This window comes from Odontesthes bonariensis, chromosome 18, assembly GCF_027942865.1.
Source record: "Odontesthes bonariensis isolate fOdoBon6 chromosome 18, fOdoBon6.hap1, whole genome shotgun sequence".
Taxonomy (NCBI): domain Eukaryota; kingdom Metazoa; phylum Chordata; class Actinopteri; order Atheriniformes; family Atherinopsidae; genus Odontesthes; species Odontesthes bonariensis.
The window spans coordinates 5,557,151-5,577,706 of record NC_134523.1 but is presented as its reverse complement, the minus strand read 5'-3'; the positions used below and the strand labels follow the sequence as shown (position 1 = coordinate 5,577,706).

The 20,556-nt window shown below is 42.6% G+C and overlaps 1 protein-coding gene across 1 annotated transcript; it reads left to right on the top strand.

Annotated features, from left to right (window-relative positions):
- Positions 1-1,328: 1,328 nt before the first annotated feature.
- lpcat1 (lysophosphatidylcholine acyltransferase 1) lies at positions 1,329-20,297 on the top strand. The gene is given in 18 exon segments (XM_075450093.1): positions 1,329-1,496; positions 7,667-7,806; positions 8,004-8,218; positions 9,911-10,023; positions 10,203-10,263; positions 14,658-14,716; positions 16,120-16,154; positions 16,377-16,431; positions 16,570-16,652; positions 16,736-16,861; positions 18,639-18,664; positions 18,667-18,791; positions 19,292-19,390; positions 19,463-19,483; positions 19,485-19,544; positions 19,546-19,605; positions 20,162-20,242; positions 20,244-20,297. Coding segments are annotated over 18 exon segments (1,500 nt in total). The 5' UTR covers positions 1,329-1,409.
- Positions 20,298-20,556: the final 259 nt, after the last annotated feature.

The window sequence follows — 20,556 nt, the reverse complement described above, 5'->3', positions numbered from 1 at the left end:
TGAAGTGTTTCAGCGTTGACATTTCAGTGGTCGATTTTATTTGATGCAGACACACAACTTTCAGAGCTCACTTGTAACAGATGTTTATACATGAAACATTTCCAGGTTATTGATTGATACATATTGTGTCCTGCATTTGCATTTTCTAAAAAAGTTCAGTTTGGGATGTTTTAACCTCCACGGATAAGGGGTTTCACGGCTTTTTAGTGGTCTCATCAGTGTGTCATATGACCACCTGAGGTGTGAAGGACTGTTTTTTTTGGAGACCAGAAAACCAGAATTCTAACCTGCCCCAAATTACCAAGATTTTTTTCCACGCAAAATACACTAATGCATCGTAATCATCCCAGCCACGGGTAACCCTGGAACTCTGTTTGAAGTTGACTGGTAACATTTCCATTTTGGAAAAGTCATTCAGACGAACACAAAGAGAGGCAAAAATGTCAGCAAGAATATAACAAACCACAGTAAAGTTGCACAAAGCGCTACAGAACTTCTTCCAGAGACAATAAATGACCTCAAAGAGCTGCACAAACACCTGAATGATCATAACAGGATGCAAAATGACTACACAGAAGCACAAAAAGCCACAACAAAGAGGAGGACCAGACAAAGACCAGACACAAACTAAAAACTAAATAATCATAAAATCACAGTAACAACACACAAACCACTTAACAAGTGACCCAAAACATAATTTACCTTCACTATTTGCAATTATTACAGCTTTCACAAGTTGCTGCCAGTTGCCCTGTAGTATTATTATCTTATTATGAATATATTGTATGTGAATACATCAATAATGCCATATTATCAAATACCGAGGACATAAATATCTCCTAAAAGCGCTTTATTAAGTACAAACAAACTTATGATAACAGCCGTTTCCAATGATTGATCTAAACAATTAATATATTGTGTTTCATCCCCTCAAAGACCAGTTGAAAGTAATAGTTGTTTAAATTAATAATAGCACTTACGTGGCTAATAATTATCCATAAAGTAAGGTACAGCAGTCAAAATTTATCTCTTTTTATGTCTGGCATTGGCTTCTTCAAAATAAAAACCTGCACAAAATAGCAAAAAAAAGTGAAATGTTTGATATATAGCCAACAGTAGGGTGTTCACGTGTAAAGTTAACACCCTCATTTAAGTAATTGCAACTTTATCAGTAGGCTTAGTTTAGTCAAAGCCAAAAACACGAGCTTTATTTAGAATTCAAAAACCGGAAATCCTTTTCTCCCCATCTGCTTTGATGTTGCCAGCTTGATGCTCGCGGACAGAATAGTATCCTCGCGCCCGCTCCGTCAGCATCAGTCTTCACCGCTCGCAGCGAGGGAAGGCTGCCCCAGCGCCACGGGATATTGTTGACAGTTTTCTTAAGATATTTGGGTGTCGCGTTGTCAGCAATGAAGAGGTCAAACAGCCCCCCGTCACTAGTGGGCGGAAACCCCTTCGTCCACGAGCTGAAATTCACCATGACAGAAACAATAAAGGTGAGACAATTAAAAAATAACGACAATCCTCACCGTACTTCTACTTTGTCGCTCTTCCGTTGAAGTGTTATTTACATGTGTTGTGTTAACAGAGGAACACTCAACCTGTGGCCGGGTTGGGGCTGACATAAGCTTAATGACTTCCTTTTTTTTTTTTTTTCGGGAATTAGTGAAGTGAATTAGTTAGTGAAATGATGCGTTAACATTGTCATGAAAACATGGAGACGTTCTTCATGACTGAGAGGAATGAAGTTATGGTGCGACTCTCACGGAGAGGCGGTTTCTTTGAAGACTCCTCCAAAGTTTTACAGTTTAAAGGTGTAAAAAAAAAAAAAAAAACACGAGGTCGACAAAAACTCCGAGGATATGACAGCCCACTTCAAAGCCTCCCAGTCTAAACTTCTCCCGAGCTTACTACCTAGATGTTGTTGAGGCTCTTTATCTTTATTCATGAATGATACGAATACAGCCACAACACCTGTGCAGGTGGTTACAGCCCCTCCCCTCCTCTATCATTTATTGGCCATTCATAGCAGGTAACTGCTCAGCTGCCCCAAGTACAGCTTAGTGAGTATTATCTGAAATTGTGGTTTCATTGTTGGGCCAGCCACTACCCCACATTTCCTGGATTAAGGTACACAGACATAGTTGAATCTTAATTCACCACATTTGCATATCAGACATTTGCATTTGATGCTTCTGAGCTTTTTCTTTTTTATTCTGCCTAACATGCAGTCGACTCGCTCCAAGAGTCAGCCGACTCCTTCTCTAGCAGTTTCTTTTGACTCGTCCAGTTGTATGTGCACACACACACACACCCACACACAGGTGTGTTTACACCTGGGTGTAAAGCCAAGGTTTAGCCCTCAGTGGTGGTTAATGTGAAAGTGTTTGTCGCAGCTTGGCGTGTCCACCAGACCAAGACGGTCCTGGTTCTGCTACACATGGACATCCCTAAATCAATTTAAAAAAAAAAAAAAAATCGATGGACTCCCTGCAGGAGCAGCACGACACGGATGAATGATAGGATGAAATACTTCCTCATCATTCAAGCAGCGGATCAATGGATTCGCATGTTCAGTGATTGATGGCATCTCTTGATAGCATACCAGTGCCCTGAACACATCCAGTGGCCTCGTGGCCCAGGGAGACCAGCGCTCATTCCGAGGAAAACATTTAAAGCACGAGGTTCAGCAAATTGGCCTTAATGCCAGCACAACGGATTCCCAACAGTCGACAGTTGAGATAAGTGGTTGACCACAATCTTTTGCCTGTTTTTTTTTTTTTTTTACCATCTTTCTCCAGAGTCTCGCGGAATGCTTAAACTAACCTTTAGCTAAAAAATAAAAAAAAAAAGATAAAAAAAAAAATCTCTTCCAAAATGGTTCAGAATGCCTTAATGAGCATGCGTTTTGAATTATTTTTTTTTACAGCTGTATAGTCTGTGCCAGATGAGAGCAGCAGGTCGGTGTCAGTAAGCTGGACCGTGTGTGTCTCCGTGTCTGCTTCACACCTCCTGCTGCCCGTCTCTAATGGGACGGTGAGGTGTGTTTTTCCACTCGCCACACGTGTGGTGTCGGTTACACGTGCTCATGTAAACACACATAAGATCTGCCTAAACAAACAAAAAGACAAGGACGATGATTAAAAAAGAAAAAGACAAAGCACATTCTTTTAGACTTAAATACTCTACAAGGTGTTTTTCAGCTTTTAAATCTGAATGTGTGTCAGAAAGAGATCACAGGTTGATGCGTGCCGTGGACCCCCCCCCCCCCCCCACTCGTGCTTTAAGTGACACACAGACAGTTGCAATCATTCCCGCTGAGTCGCACATTGCAGAATGGTGAACATCACACATTCGTGGCTGTCAGCTCTCCAGCTCGCAGGCAAAATACCTATAATGTTCAACAGGGCCGCATGTCCAGCGACGCCCACTTCCTGGCTTCTCTCCCCGCCCGGGCCTGAATATGACAAAAGGGCACAGGTCGAGTGCTTCCATCCTCTTCGCTGGAAATCGGGCCGCTGCTCACTGAAAACAAGAGGCTAAGAGCAATTAGTTCTCACTGCTGGGTATAAAGCAGGTCACAATTGTACCCGAGGGAGTTGGGTGTTATATGGCATGGCTAAAGAAAATGGTGCGTTACTGGCGTCCTGAAAGAAGATTTAGCTTTAAATGACTGACTTGGTTGATTTCCAGTTTCAGTGCTTCAGTTTTCATTGTGCGAGTTGGATTAAATTGGATGTCACTGAATGTGTTTTTATTGGATTATGGTGGGTTTGAATTGTACTATTTGTTTGAAGTGCCTTATGATGACATTTGTTGCGATTTGGCACGGCATGAATAAAGCTAATGCGAATAGAATTGAATGTATTGGAACAGTCACTGATAATTCATTTACATGGCGTTTTCTTAATGTCTTTTTTTTGGCTTTTAATACCTAAAAAAAAAAAGGGTTCCTTTTTGCAGTATCCCACAATCACACTTTCAAAGCATGTTTACCATTTTTCATACGGTTTAGAACCTTGGAACGTTCAATTAATTTAACTGTTAGACCATACGCTGTGAAACAGATATCGGATGTGTTTACTGAATTATGAATTGCAGATGGCAGCTCGCCTCCTGCGGGAGGTATCAGCCGGATATAAGGCACAACTACACACCAGCTGCTGGCATAGACAACAAGCTCAGCTACGCCTGTAATTTGTTTAGCATGTTTGATTTACCTCTGGTAGCCATTGGGATGAATTCTGTTTTCCACTGGCAAAGCGTCACATGGTAGAGGCGTGACAAATCAGGGAAGGACTTGCAGTGGCTGAAAACACCCAGTCACAAAGCGCAGGTGGATGTCTGTTTGAAAACATGCAGGTGGATGACGTTTTAAGATGGGACCCCGCTCGGTTCGGATCTACAAGGTAGTATGAAAAAAAAAAAAAAACAAGTGCACAATATAAAAGAATAAAATAAAACAAGTTAGATATTGTCATGATGGAGCTTCTGTTGCAAATCGTTGCGCCGTGGGTTGAAAACGATTCCCATGGAACACTTGAGTCCTGCCCCGACCCAGATAGATTTGTTAAGCTCCGATGAACCACAGCCATGGGGGGGTGGTGGTTTTCTGAGTCGTAAATCACCCTCATTGCTGTTTATTTATTAATACAGCTCTGAAGGTTGCACCTGGGTCCTCCAGATAGAGCCGCACATTGGGAGGAATGGAAAGATGGCAGAGGAAGGGAGGGAAGCTTGGATATGAGTCCCCAGAGTGGTGACAAAAAGCACCTCAGTGCAAAGTAGGAGGCGCACGGCTGATAAATGAATGAGCTGCTGAGGGAACAGATATAGACTGAGGTACTGATGGATAGACGGTTGAGGAGAGGAAATTCCCTTAGGAACGGAGATGAATTTATGATATAGACCAAGAAGGGAATGAAGGAGCGGGATGAACTGATTGGACGTCAGACGGACAGGAGGTCAGTGCCATGTCACGCAGTCTGAATTTACATTGGAAACCATGACTTTGCGACCTCGTTAGGACACACAGCCACTTCTGTCTTAGCACACAGTGAGATAAAAGGCATGGCAGCTCAGTCAGCTGACCCGTTCATCTCTACTTTAATTCGAATGAGCCAACTCTGTAAACTGTGCAGCTCAAGTCCTGTTGTTGAACTAAAGCCACGGCTGGGTCCGCGCCATCGTTGCTCATTTCTTTATGCTCATGCAAAGGCTGAAGTTGATCACAGGCAACAAAGTCACTTGCAAAACAAGTAGTTTGCAAATAAGGAAGCAGAAGAGGAAAATTTTATCCATGACCCCTTAAATTACAGGAAATTCTGTGCCATGAAACCAGGTGTTTGGCACGACCTGCTTCACCTACACTGGTAGTGCTGCAGTGTTACTGTTGGGCTTGCACATTTCTCAGTGTTGATGCTGAAGCAGTACGTTGGCGTCCCAGCTTCTGCTGCTGTTACACAAAGGGAGATGTTTTTTGGTGATAAAATCACAGCCTGTTTTTAAACCCACTGGAACAACTGGTTAATTATTTGCTGGACTTTTTGTTTCCCTTGTGAAGAAGTGCTAAAGGGGGCGCGCAAACAAAAGGAAACCAAAGAAAAGAAAAACACAACTGCTATTAAGCAAGAAGACACAATGCCATGACATCAATTTATAATGAATATGGAACATAACAGGGAACGCCACACGCTACAGCCACTGGATAACAGATCAGCCAAAGGCTGACTTTGAAGGATCCAAAACGGGCCGTGAATTGAATGGAATGAACCATTTTTACACGTTGGAGCAGTGGGTTGCCGTATGTTGCAAAACGGCCACATTTCACAGCGCTGTCTTTCACCATTTAAGATGTTGACCACCATCAAAGTGAATAAGAAGAAGAGTACTATTCAGGGCCACGATGAAGATGTGGAAAGTGGAGGAAGCAGCGGTTTTTGCACACTTTTGCTTAAAGGTATATAGCGGTGAAAACAAATAAATATATATATCAAATTCGTTTTTTTCTTTAAATAAATGCCTTTAAAAAGGAGAACAAACTAATTACATGACCAACATTTCAGTCTCGGTTCATGTCAACACCCATGATAACCATTTTAATTGCAAGGACGCTTACAACAAGTTCTTGTTGAACAGCCACTTTGTCAGAGATGCCAGTGAACAGTGTTCTTTTACACTTACAGAGCCGGTGGGTTCAGCAGATCCCAATCATAAAAGAATGCATCTCACCAAACACCAAGCTAAGTTTGTATCAAAGGGAGCTGTGTCAGAGCAGTGGGCATCTCACAGCGATTTGATTTTAAAGCAATCCTATGTAACATTTCTACCTTAAAATAACAGCTTGAAAAAAATTGTGCGGCTAGAATGAGTTTTAATATTACGATTGGCCTGTCTCCTATGCCCTTCGGGGGTCTGAGTTGGAAAAACTGCGCTATGTAACTTTGCTGGACCGGCCCGGGACCTGAGCGGAACTTGCTTTCTGGCACACCTACCGCAAAAACAAATAGACCCCTCTCACGCTCCCAGGTACATTTGATTACTCTTACCTTCTCTGTCGACATAGCTTGCACCTTCTGACTCCTCGCCGGTTCGTCAACAAACGTGAAAGCGAAAGGGTGTTGTATTTACGACAGTGTAACCGTACATTACCTCCAAGCCTGTAGGGGGAGCTCCATAATGGGCTTTTTGAGAAGTTACATTGTATTGCTTTAAATCCAAAAGTCACGATTGAAATCTAGGGCCTTTTTTTCCTGGTTAGAAGGGGAAAAAACAAAATTCAACCATTGTTTTATTTTTTTTATTTTATTTTTTTTATTTTTTGAAGAACAAAAGCTAAAGCAATGCCATATTTTGAGACTCGTCGCCTGAGCTCGACACGAGGAAGTTTCACACAGATGGTCTCGTATTGCAAACCTTTTGGTTGCTTTTCTTTCACCGGTTGAACACCTCCCACGTGAGGTAGCATTATGTTTTGTTTGCACAGCGTCAGTAACTTTAACTCCGCAAAGACGTGAACTGTAACTGAAAAGAATGGGGCTGATGGTGACAGATCCGATCTTAGGATTCCACGTGTGCTGGGCTCTGTGGATCCCTTGTGCCCTCAGCGAGGCAGCCAGCGCCTGATATTGAAGAAACAGAACTTATTTAGAATAAATCGCATGGCTGTTACAACACAAAACTTCAGCTTTAAAGACTTCCTCCCTGAAAGAAAAGCTCTAAACGACACGATGAGAACAACAAGAAAATTAGTCGCAGCAGTCTGTAATTAAAGCTTTTACTGAGTTTTGGATTTGCTGTTTATCTATGTTTTCTTAAAAAAAGTTGCCTCGTGCTCATAGTGTTAAACAACATTTGTTTTGGACACCAAAGCCTGCAGGCTTCAGGTATTCCCAACCCAGCCCAGCGCGTGTTATTTGAACAGGACCATTGATGGATGGTTGTTTGTTCCTTCCTGACGGCTCAGATGAAATGCGAGTCTCCTCCTCTCCACCCTGAGGGGCAGACGGTTACATTTCTCTGCTGTTCAGGAATTTTCTCTCTTAAGTTTGAGCAAGTATTGCTTTTGAGTGACAGGAGTGTTGCAGTGAATAACAGGTTGTGTAACGCAGTGGTATGCCGCTGTGCAGTTTGACTGTGGGTACATCTCTGTGTGTCCTCTCCCCAGATGGCACTGATGTCGGTTACAGTTTTTCCAGTGCGGCTGCTCCTCGTCTCCTTCCTGATGTTGCTGGCGTGGCCCTTCGCATTCGCAGCCTCCCTCGGAGGCTCTGAGTTTGCCGTTGAGCCACAGTCGTGGTGGAGGAGGTGTGTTGGTTAACGTTGGCGTGATGTAAAGCGTTTAAAACAAAAATGTGCTGCGATGCCAGACATCCGATTATAACCTGAGAGCTAAACAAATAAAGTGATTCACATTTGTACTCGTGTAACTATATATGCTGTAACCAGATGTGAATATTTGAATGAGAATTTTTATCGAACCAACCAGCTGTGTCCCTTTTCAGATTTATAGATCTTTGCCTTCGAGTGATCATGCGAGCCATGTGGTTTTGTGGTGGCTTCCATTGGATCAAGGTGAAGGGGGAGCGTGCCGCGCCCTCTGAAGTTCCCATTCTGACGGTGGCGCCACATTCTTCTTACTTTGATGCCATCCCAGTCACCATGACCATGTGCTCCATCGTCACCAAACTGGAGAGTAGGAACATCCCAGTCTGGGGCAGTGAGTCCTACATATTTCCATGTTTCCTGGAGGGGGGGAGAAAGGGTTAAAAGATGAGGGCTGAAATGCGGCACAACCCTTTAGAACTCATTCAGTATAAATTCTTACGGCACAAAGAATTATTTTCCAACCAAAACAGAAACAGGCAAGAGGTCACATCCAAGCAATGGATCGAAGTTTGGCTTCAGAATAAGTAACTAACAAGAGCTAAATATAAAAATCTTTGAATTCTTTTAACAGAAAACCATCAAAGCACTCTTATTAGGTCAGTGAAAATGCTAATTATAAAATGCTAAATGCTATTTGATACAGATTCATCTCACAGAACAAAAGGAAAGAATGAAAAAATCTCAGTTTTGTTGGAAATTAGTCAGATATAGAATTCCTCAATAGGTGGTATGAAGCATCTGATTGCATCCGGATTCTTGTGACCACATTAGTAAAACAGTAACTGGTGACACGAATCGTTCGTGACCCCCTTGAAAGGGTGCTGATGAAGGTCTTCTGAGCTGCCAGGTTTGAAACTGTGTACGAAGCATCAATGATTTTTAAACTTCAGCCTCGTTGTGACGGCTGCAACTTTTGTGCCCGGACAGAATCTGTTTAATAGGCTAATCGTGTGAACTCAAGACGTGAGATTGATTTAATCGGCTTGTTTGTTTCTCTCAGTGAACAAAGTAATGAAAGGAGCGTCCTGGTGAAGCTGAGACTTAAAGGGATAGTTCTCCTCTTTGAAATGAAGCTGTATGACATCCCATACTAGCAATATCATTTATGAACATTTTTTTTTTCCCCCGCTGCATCCTGCGAGCCAAGTTCCAGCCTCGTTTTGGCGTTGACGAAGGTAGTCCGGCTAGTTGGCTGGGGTTTAAAAAATAAAGCATTTTGCTTCTCAAAACAATATGCGTTCAAAAGAGTAATACATTTGCATCACAAAATCATTCTTCAGGCAAAAGTCAGACCTCACAATCGCTTGGCGCGATTTTCTCTCCCTTCGTATCACTGCCTGCTGTGTAGACCGAAGTGCAGACCGAGCAGTCCCCTGCCTCCGAGCAGTGAACACTGTAACAGGTGCGGCATGTGGCAGATATATAACGATATTGCTAGTATGGGATACAGCTTCATGTCAAAAGAGGTGAACTATCTCTTTAAATCAAGACACAGAGAGTGTGTGGGCAACACTTTGCTTAGAATTTCACTTTTACAGTTCACGATGTCCCAAAGATTCAGAATCTGAAGAGATCAAGAGAAAAATCTTCATGCCCTCAGTTGCCACCTGCTTTGAAAGTAGCCGTGCTTCTGTAGTGGAACTCCCTGCACGGGCTCAGGGACATTTCCTGTCAACGCAGGACTCAGACCTGCCACCCACTCAGCACGAGAAAGAACGAGGGAACATTTTGTCTTCAAAACTGCAGCGACAGACCTTCTCGGTTCCCAAAGAATGTTGTTAATGGAAGAGGTGATGTAACAGAGTGGTAATAACGTACAAATGATTGCATTTTAGTTTGTTGAAGTAGAACACACCAGCCCAGCATTTGTTGGGCTCCTGAAACTACTCAATTGTCTTTAAATTCAAGAAGATTTACCAGTTGGTGACGTATTATGTTTTTCTCACGGTGAAGACTAATTAGATTATATCTGGTTTTCTTTTATTTGTTGAATAATCTCTCCGCTCATCGTCTCTTCTTCCAGCTCTGATCAGCTACATCAGGCCGGTGTTTGTGTTTCGGTCAGACCAGGACTCGAGAAGAAAAACCGTAGAGGAGATCAAGCGGAGGGCACAATCTGGAGGGATGTGGCCTCAGGTAAAATGTTTCAACACGCACAAAGAATTAATCGCACATTACATAACCATAAGAATGTGATTGCAGGAGCAGTAGAGTGAGATTCACTCGCATCAAGGCCAAACTAAAATAGGTCATGAAAGTCTAATGCATTTGCGTGTGTGTGTGCTCACACCTTAATATGGATTTGTCTGTTCTAGATCATGATATTCCCTGAGGGGACGTGCACCAACAGGTCAGGCCTCATCTTATTCAAGGCTGGTATGTGTTCCGTCCCCTTCCTGCTTTAGCTTGAGAAACTACAGGGGAGCCTGGTTTTGTTAGTCCTCAGCAGTTCAGAATGACCGCAGAAAGTCTTTAAATGAATTGAAACCACACATCTACCCATTCTTTTTTAAATGAGTATCTGTTAACTTTAAACCAAGCAGCATTTATTAGTGTGGCCATGAGCACATATTGCATACAATAGATGACACAGAACTGAATGGGACCGTTTACATTTTCCCACTTTTCTCTGCTTATTTCTTCGTATTTCTGGATCACAAACAATCCACCCAAGTTACGCCGGGGCTTTTCATCTACCACCAACAGTCCCGATCGCAGTTGTTCTCAGTCGAGGGGAATGCGCATGATGTCATCAGCCATGACTGTACTCGGGTTACTCCTGGTTATGCCCACTGAGCAGTGAAAATACAGCTGGCTTAATGGCTGAGGACTGTTTGAATGGCTTAAAAACACAGAAAACGGGTCTGAAAAGGCCAAGAGCTGTTGTGCAGTCGACTGCATCGACAGATTCAGAAAGAAGTCTGTGATTTTTTTAATTTTATTTCTATTTTTATTTTTTTCTAATCCATGCTTGGAAATGTGGACGTAGATTTGCTTTGAGCACTTTCTATCCAGTATGTTCGATTTCTGAGTTAAAAACATGAATATACATTCTTACGACAAACACGGAGGAAATAAACTATTTAGTATCTCCAATTTATAGTCTGTGTAACTGTACATTTTTAGCATTAGATGGAAAAAAGGTGTAACAACGCTTCTTTCGGCATGTATATTGGACGAGGGTTAGACGTCAGCTGGTCAGGACAACCTTAGAGGAACAAAAACAGATCTATTCTGTTCGTGACCTTTTGTACAGAAAGTGACTACATGTTTAAAGTTTGCTAACCCTAAATATGTTGAAATTAAGTTCATTGTAGACATTTTGATGGCTGGTTAAGTCACTCACCTAACCTGCCTTTATAACCCTGATACCCTTCTTCACAAGTGGAATGTTTTGTCATTGTTATAAATCCAGGGGGTTAACAGGAAAAAGCTCGTTAGAAACCATGATAAAGTGGCAAAGGTGTGCCCCAAACACATCTGAACTGTCCCATGACTGAGCCCACGTATAACATCGCTGATTCTACACCATAATTTCATCCATGCTTACAGTTTTAGTTCCAAAAGTTTGAAAGTTTTTGTCATTCTTAGGAAATTTAGATTAGAAGCTCAAGTTGTTCTGCACATTCTTACATCTAAGGAAGATGCTTTTGGATGATGAAGGCTTAACTTTAAACTGGATAGATGTCAAGATGTATATCTTTGGCTGCGGCTACACGAAAACGTTTTTCACTGTAAACGATACTTTTTCTTATCGTTTCGCTGTCGCGGCCACACGGAGCCGGCGTTCCCACTACCCCAAAACGATAGTTTTTGAAAACGGGTTCCAGAGTGGGAAAGTTTGAAAACGGCCTCGTTTCGTTTCCATTGTTACAGCTAAAACGTTTTTGCGTCAGTCACACGTTGACGCTGTGAGCCAATTTTAACACTTCTCTATTGTCTCACAGCGTGGCGTGACACAGTGGCGTGTGTACTGCATCGTTTCATCGTTTTCATCCGTTTTCGTCTGGACCTGAGTCTTTACAGCAGCGCGTTTCCGTGTGGTCGCAAGAATTTTCGTACCCGTTTTCAAAAAAAACCTTGTTTCGTTTTCGTGTAGCCGTAGCCTTTATGACATTTATGGTGAGTTCGACACCTGGAGTGTAAAGAGTGGGCTCACTTTTAGTAGCACCGAACTGAGCAAAAATCTCTGACCCACCTATAAGTCCTGAATGCCCAATTTAAAGAAGGAATGGCGAAGCAACACAGGAGAAGTTTGTGAACCTTAAAACTGGTCAAATGTCAAATGCCCCGAACAAGTTTTTCAACCGAGTTCTCTATTTGTCCTTTAAATGTTAAAAACTCAGCAGTTTAGTAAATCCCATTTCTGCATCTTTTCAGCCTTTATCTTGTGAGTCGTTGTTATCTCGAGTCGGCGAAGCGTTAACTGTGCGAACCAAAGCAGAACAGCGTTTTGTTTGGAATTCTGGGAGATTTCCAACCTTGGGTGTGTCTGCGTGTCCATGTGTATTCAATTCATTTGCTGGGCCTGGACTTGTAAATGATGGTTGGTGAATGGAAATGAGTGCACTGCAGCCACCTCCGGGTGCAGATGTCAGGGTACGCCTGAGCAGGTTCCAAGGTTCAGTGTCTTACTTCAAATCACCGCAACTTGTTTTTGTGTAGAGCTTGTTTTTCAGCTCCCATCCCACGTTTGTGTGTACGTGTGTGTTTGTGCGTTTAATGTTGTCAACCATTGTCCGCTGCCTGCTTTCTCTAATCCCCTTTCTTCCAGTCTGTAATTCTGTCATTCCCAGTAAGCCCTGCTGGACACACTCTGTCCTGCTTTTGTTGTGTGTGTGTGTGTGTGTGTGTGTGTGTGTGTGTGTGTGTGTGCGTGTGCGCGCGTGTGTCTTTTAACCAGCTTGATCTTTCTGCTGTGTGTTGCCAGTCCTTTCTGGATGTGTCTCCTCTAGTTATGTCTCATCACTGCCTCCCAGCACAACACATCAAGTGTGTGTGTGTGTGTGTGTGTATTAATGTGCTTTTACCACCTGTGCGCAAACACACAGTTCAGATGCCTTTACATTTCAAACCGCTTTTTAACTCTTTCATCCGTACTCTTTTCTTTCGGCCTCTCCTGCTAACCGAGTCCCATTATTATTCAGATGATGCGGGCCAGTTTTATTCCCCACGTTCTCTCGTCGTCTCGTGGGAAGCTGGTACAGTGTAACCTTTTTTTTTTGGTTTACAATGAGATGCCAGCCAGTCATTTGTGTTTGATTGAGATGACAGCACCTCACGGGAACCGTGGAGGTTGTATTTTCAACTGGACGAAACGAGAGTTTGAGAAGTTTTACCAGCTTCACAGTGATCATGTTACGACAGAACTTCATTTGCCTTGTCAAGCCTGTACGGATCAACGACCTCAGGATTTTCGCACCAGCTCTCTGATTATAAATCTTAGCACGCACTTTTTTTTTTAGTTTTGTCTCTGCAGGACACTAACAAAATGTATTTCTGTACAGAGTTGCGTTTGCATTTTTCTCCGATGAGCGAGTTGGATCAGTGCCTAAAGTTTCCTCCACCGCATCCCGAAGATTCATCATACTCGAACTACTTGCTGAACCTGTTCGTGAGCGGAGTGGATTTAATAGCTAATTCTGCTGCTCCTGTTGGCCTAACAAAGGCCTGAGCAAATGTATCGCTGAGCTCTTTTGACGAGACATTTTCATATGTGGGATATTTGGATCACATTCTGGTGCTTTCAAAAAGACACGCGATGGCTTGAATGGCCCTTTGTCCAGTGATTAATACTGAATGTCGCTTATCAGCTCGTCTGTCATCAACGGGATATAATGCAGTCCCAATAGATGCTGTCTGTGCAGCAGGTTACCCTGAGGCTGTGAGGTCGTCACTCATCGAGGCCAGTATAGGGAATGTGAAGTTGACGTCACGCCGTGATGAATTTTGGGTAGTTGGAGGTCATTGTTTTGTTTACAGGCCGTGTTGTGAGGATCCCTCTTGTCTTTTGCGTGCAAGGGACCTGCACGTCAAGCTGAAAGATGCTTAAGGGTCCTTAAAATGGTCAAATTCATTTTTTTATTCTACATAACTGAGCGCACATCAAAAAAAGAATAAATTATAAGAAAGAAGTATAATTGGACCAAAAGAAGGGGTCAGATTCTTCTGTAATCTGATACGACACAACACAGGAGTGCAAAGCAGAAGCTCTCGCATCCATCCACTGCAGAACCGCTCATCAGCTTACTTTGGTTTGTAACTTTTAAACCTGCACCAAGTGAATGTGGCTAGTTTTCTCCTTCAGGGTATGGATCCCTGTTTATCTCGCTTAGTTTGTCCAAAATAACGTTCCATGGCTCTTCAGTTCAGTTTCTCACCTTTCTCTCTTCTTTCCTCCCTACTTTTCTTCCCTTTTCTGTCAGTGTTGAAGTGCCAGCTAACCACAGTAGGAGGCCTGATTAAAATGACAAAGGACAGGCCTTACAAAGATAGCACTCCTGTCCCATAATGCAACACTGTGTGATGTAACTTCAGTTTTTCAGGTGTACAACTCGGCTTAATACATTTTTCTGCTGAAAATCTTTAAGGATGCTCAAACATGTCATTATTGGGCAACTTAGTTTCTGCTGTGGATGGATTCCTGTAAGATGAGATGAAAATATTCACGATGACTGATGATTTTTAAAGCTTACTGTAATTAATGTGAACACTGTTTTGATTTGTACTTTCATTCTCTCACAGTCTTCCTCCTCTCTTGTGTTTCGAAGGTGCTTTCATCCCGGGACTCCCGGTGCAGCCAGTGATACTCCGGTACCCAAACACATTGGTAAGTCCCCGGGTGATTGTCCTCTCTTTCCAGTGTTACTTTCTGTTCATCCTTTTGATGCGTGCTCCCACTTGGTGTTTAGCCTGACTGCGCTCGTGCACGCACTGGGCACACAGTTCTACATGCTGACACACCTGTGATGTAATGCTTTCTATCTCTTGCGTTAGGGTGCGTTTTCCTCTTGTGTTGAACGACTTCGTGTTCTAGTGGGATGATATTTCACCCGTTTTTTTCTCTGCCGTGCACGCGTCTCACACAAACTCGTGTACACAGGTGTCATGTCTCTTTTTCAGCACCTCTCCCCATTCTCATAAATTATGCAGCTCTTATTACCTAGTTTTTCATGTCTGTTTCCCTAGAAAGCCGTCGTCTCTGTTTCACTTTGTCGTCAGCGTAGTCACTGTGCTGACTTCAGTTAAGGGAGGCAAAAATCACTAACTGCACTAACGGGGTGCTTAATTTGTATTTTCTCTGTCTTGACTCCTTACTTTTTCACTAGCAGATTTGTCTACAGTCCATCTAATGTATTTCAGTCTGTTCATTTAGCCTCGGTAACCATTTTCAGCTGCAAATGGACAATTTAAACCAAATCCAAATGTAAGCACTCTCCACTTTGTGAAACAATTCAGAGAGACAGTGTGATTCTGCTGTTTCATACTCTGTTTCTCTGGCCTGTGCGCTCCTTTCCACTCACTTGTAGATATTCAAACTACCACCATATACAGTGTTGAGAGAGTCAGTAAGAGTCGACAGACAGGTGGGTAGTCTCTGCCTTTGTGGAATTACTTTCAACAAGTAGTGCGATTGTCCTGCTGTGAGGTGCATGTGCCAACAATTAACTGGATAAAGTCCATACCTCATTAATCTGACCTTCTCTGTGGAAGCTGATGGCACCATAGAGCCTGATTTCCAGTTGACATACAGTTTCAGCACCCGAGGGCCACGTCAGGAACAATGCGTTTCGTTTCAAGTCTTTTTACTTTTCCTAACGCGTGAATGAAGGTAGTTTCTGTGTTTGTCTGTTTGACTTGAATCCACTGCTTTGGTGTTCCATAAAACTGACAGAAATGGTCTCACAGTGTGTTTAAAAGAAGGTTTGGGTCAGTTGTGAGAACGTATCCTGGTTTAACACATTTGTGGTGGATCAAGCTTCCTCGTGATTTTTTAAATTTTTTTTTGGCATGTTGTACCGTTGTTGGGATCAAGAAGTCTCGGTAGGAAAGTAGTCTCAGGTTCAGGTTGTTCAGTTTTCAGCTCAAATTTGGGTTACAGCGAGAGGGTTACATGCAAGTGTTGTAACAATAAGATTTGCACTAACAGAATCTGGATGAATATCAACTTGAGATTGCAAATATAAGCGTAATGTGGAGTTCTGTTCTAAGTGGATTCTTCCCTCTCTGCAGGACACAGTTACATGGACATGGCACGGTCCTGGAGCGTGAGTTTCCTTTCACATATGTGCAATCTGTCAAATCATACACACACACAAGTGCTACATGCACCACTGATCTGTTTTCTATTGGAAAGGAACATTTTGCTAAAAGTGAACTTATACTGTCACCATGTCCAAGTATTTAGTTTTTATCTCCCTTCGCCACATTTTTCTTTTCCTGATCCCATCTTTACATGTTTCGACAGAACTAACTCTGTTATCCTCCAGGTTTAAGATCTTATGGCTCACTCTGTGCCAACCTCACAATTCTATGGAGATTGAAGTGAGTGACCGAGTAAACCAGAAGCCAGTTAAATGACTTTTTACCTCGTAGCTACTTCTGTATTTATTGTATGTCGGCTCAGCGGACACTTTTGTGGCAGGGCAGCAGGACAGAGTTGACGTTCTCTCTTTGTCTCAGTATTTACCGGTATACACTCCATCAAAGAAGGAGAGGGAAGATCCCACTCTGTTTGCCAATAACGTCAGAAAGCTCATGGCGAAGTAAGTGTGCGTATGAGTGTGTTTGCACGAGTGCTTCTGATCACACTGGATCAGAAAATAAAACGTCCCCTCTGTCCTGAAAGGGCGTTGGAGCTGCCACTCACAGACCTGTCCTTTGATGACCGGGAGATCATCCTGTCACATGGTCCGCTGCGCATATATGACCACAGAAGCCTGCTGCGGTTCAACCAGCTCGTGTCTCGCTTGGGGTGAGTAAAGGGAGACTGGATAGACTTATTTAACGCAATGGTGAGCGGATGCGATCCATGACTTATTCATTTAGTGTGTAAACACTGACACCTGGTGGTGGAAGACGTAAAACACCATCAGCAAGATTTTTCCACTTTGCTGATCTGTAGATACTGAACCTCATAGACCCATGGATTGTAAGCGATTAATACATTTGTATAATTTGAATTTGTTCCAGATGTGTAGTTTGTACAATCATAATAACATTTTATTACTTTTTTAATGACATGATTCTGACTCACCTTACCTGTAGAAATACATCCAGTTTATTTATACAATTCCTTTTAATTTAACATTATTATTTTTTTTTAGTCAATCATATTGTTAAAAATGCTTAGCTTCTGTGTCACAGTTTAGCTCATTTAATTCGATTTTATGGTTTACGATTCTGGGAAAAGCTGGGATAAGGTGAAATAATGTGAAATAACTCGGGATTTGTAGACCCCATAAACCAATCATTTATTCAAACAACACCTGTCAGATATTTTAAATCTTGAAACTGAAACATTCATCAAAAATATGATCTCATCTTGAGTTTGATGGGAGGGAAATGCCTCAAAAATGTTGCGACGCAGTTACGTGATGTCATCAAAATATCCCGACAGGCTTAAACATCTCTGTTCTAAAGGGACACGGCTGAAAATCAATACCAGATGCCCCCGGTCCTCTTGCCCTCAGGCAGCACCGCATTGACCACAGCTCACCGTACCATCCGCCAAAGCAGGTTAAAGCTCCCTCATGCAAAGAAGAAGCCGCATGTGAACATGATCCAGAAACACGGCTGTGTTCTCTGAGCCAAAAGTCATTCAAAATGGACTGAGGCGAAGTGGAAAACTGTTGTGTGGTCAGATGAATCGACCAACGCCATGTCCTCCGAGCTAAAGAGGAGAGGGGCCCATCCAGCTTGTTGGCTCTCCATTCAGGCGTATTGTTGCCATCAAATTCAAGACGAGCTAATGTTTTTCAGTAAATTGTAACATGTTTTTCATAATTTAGATATATTTGGTATGTTCCGTTGTGAATTGGCTCACCATATTTACATTATACAACAGCTTTTTGCAGTTAACAACATTTATTAATACAAAATGAATAGGAATTCTGTTTACTTTCTTTTTGTCTTTATAATTATGTAAAAGTGAGGTAGATCTTGGCACTGGATTTGTTTTTCTACTATTTATTTTTATTTTTTTCAATCAGCTTTGCATTACTGGACCAATAATATCAGTCTGAGTGGCAGTCCGTTGCTAACAGGTCTCCTGCTCAGGGTCTGGGGGGCAGTTTGAGGGGGGACTCAACCCACACTGGGCCTACTACAAGGCCCCGGGACCGGACTCGAGGTCGAGAACCAATATCAGTCTAAAAAAAAAAAAAACACCTGAAAACACATTTCCTGTGATGATTTCAGAAGTAAATCCCAATAATTCTGTTGCTTGCTGTGCTCTACCCTGGTGGCCCCACCTCTTTTAGGGTAATAGCTAGTGTACTCGTTGAGGAATAGAAATAGTTTAGCAGAAAATTAAAGTACGGAAGTACAAGTATGTCAAAGCTACACTTAGTCGGAGTAGCTCAGTAAATCCAGTTCCAGCCACTGCAAGTCACAGACACACCAAGCTCAAACGAGGAAGCTGAAGTCAACACACCCATGTGAGGATTCATCAACTGTTCAATCAACTGTTAGATGCTGTGCTCAGTTTTATGGAAATTTCGTTCCGGTACATGTCCTAACTCTCACATCAGGTTAAGAACGGGGAGCACAGAGAAGCTGCTGAAGAGCAGGCCAGAAGAGCCAGGAAACTGCAGGGAGACAGGCTGGGTTTGGAAGACTTCGGCCACTTTGTCAACCTGCCGGTTACGGACACGCTGAGACGAGTCCACGACCTTTTCGATCAGGTAAACACAGAACCACACAGTCAACAAGTTCGATTCTTTTCTAAATAAAAGCAAATAAGTTTCCCCTAATGAAAAAGAATCAAGAATGGCCTTTATATCCTCCTGCGTTGTGTTGGACAAAATAAAACAAAGGAGTAAATGAGCTCCGCAGAACACGTAGAACCAGCAACCACGAAAACAGTGAAAGTACACTTTAAACCACCGCTTCAGCATAAGATAGTTTTCATATCAGTGGCGCTGATGAAGCAGGCGCTGCTCAAACTTCATAACACCTTCAGAAACGAGTCAAAATCAGTCCTTTAAACAGAATGAATGGGATTTTTCTGGAACATGACTAAACTAAACTTGACTCATACACCTAAAGGAAGATGATCTGATAAGATTTAAGCCTTTTATTGAAGAAAAGACTTTAAGCCGCTGAGCATTTGGACAGTCAGTACATTTTTGTACAAGATGAGTTCCTTTGCTTCTTTTTCTCACTGACTTCATGTCGTTTCCAGCGTGGAGAAGGACAGATAGACGTCAGACACTATGTTACTGCTCTGTCTACCGCACGTCGGCCTTCTAAATCGATGGACACTCTAAAACTGGCCTTCAAGGTGAATGCTTTTCCCACCAAATTTGGTTTGCAGATTTCACGCCTTGTACTAGAATGTCATGTCTGTGCACAGATGTATGAGAGCGAGGGGAACAGGGGAGATTCTAGAGGAGGCGCTTGCTGTTATCTTGGAAATAATGTTGGGAGGGAGGGAAGCTGGAACTCTCTGCTCTGTTTTTAGAGCGTAAAGGCCCCGACACAGGGACCATCACTTTCGTAAGACAACCGTTTTGATTGTAACAAATTTTTCTTTCTTGTTCTCAGCCATTGCACTATTTTACAGCTATATCACAAATGAGCACATCTTTGGTATGATTGACAGCATCTGTCAGCATGTTCCCCCACTTCATCGGTACCGCCCACCATCACTTTTGATTTCCTCTCAGCTATTACCGGAGAAGATGAAACGCCATCTGTTGGGGATGTTTAATGCACCATCTGCTGTTGTTTTCTAGAAACGTCAAAGCTTTTTAATTAGTACACTCTTCTCTTCCTCAGTCGCCCTATAAATCAGGTTTCTTCTTTACCAGTAAAACCAGATTTCTCATCTGCACGTTATTCTAAATTCAGCATTCAGACAGATGGATGCTTTCAGCCTCATCTGTAATGATGGGAAATGATCATAGTAATTATTCTAATGTCGCCAAATGAAGGAACGTATCGACACATCTATGTTCTACTGCTTAACTTCCAAATGAAAGATTTCCCTCTATAACTTCTTGGCCCCGAAAAATGAGAAGATAACATATTTTTGTGTCTGTCTCTCGTCCCAGATGAGCTTCAGCATCTTATACAGCAGCTCCACCCTTCGTCCTGAATTGGCCTTCATTTTAGAGGTCACCCACGTAATATCCTGCCTCAGTCGACCCGGGAGCTGCAACGGTCACAGCCACGACAAAGACGACTAAATGACAGACTGTTATCTCTACCTGCTGCCTGCCACCTCTGTGCTTTAAAAGCAGGTAAACAAAGCAAAGCTGTCGGGGAGCTGAGATCCTCTGCTCCATCCCCTTCTCTCAGTTCTCGTGAGATTTCTTTCTTCTTTTTTTTCATTTTCAATAATTACGTTATTTAATTGTCCGGAATTTTCTTTTGTTTAAAGTCGAAATGGATTGTTTAGTATTGAAGGCTGTTATCTCAGGCGAATAGACACCAGCACGTTCCCGT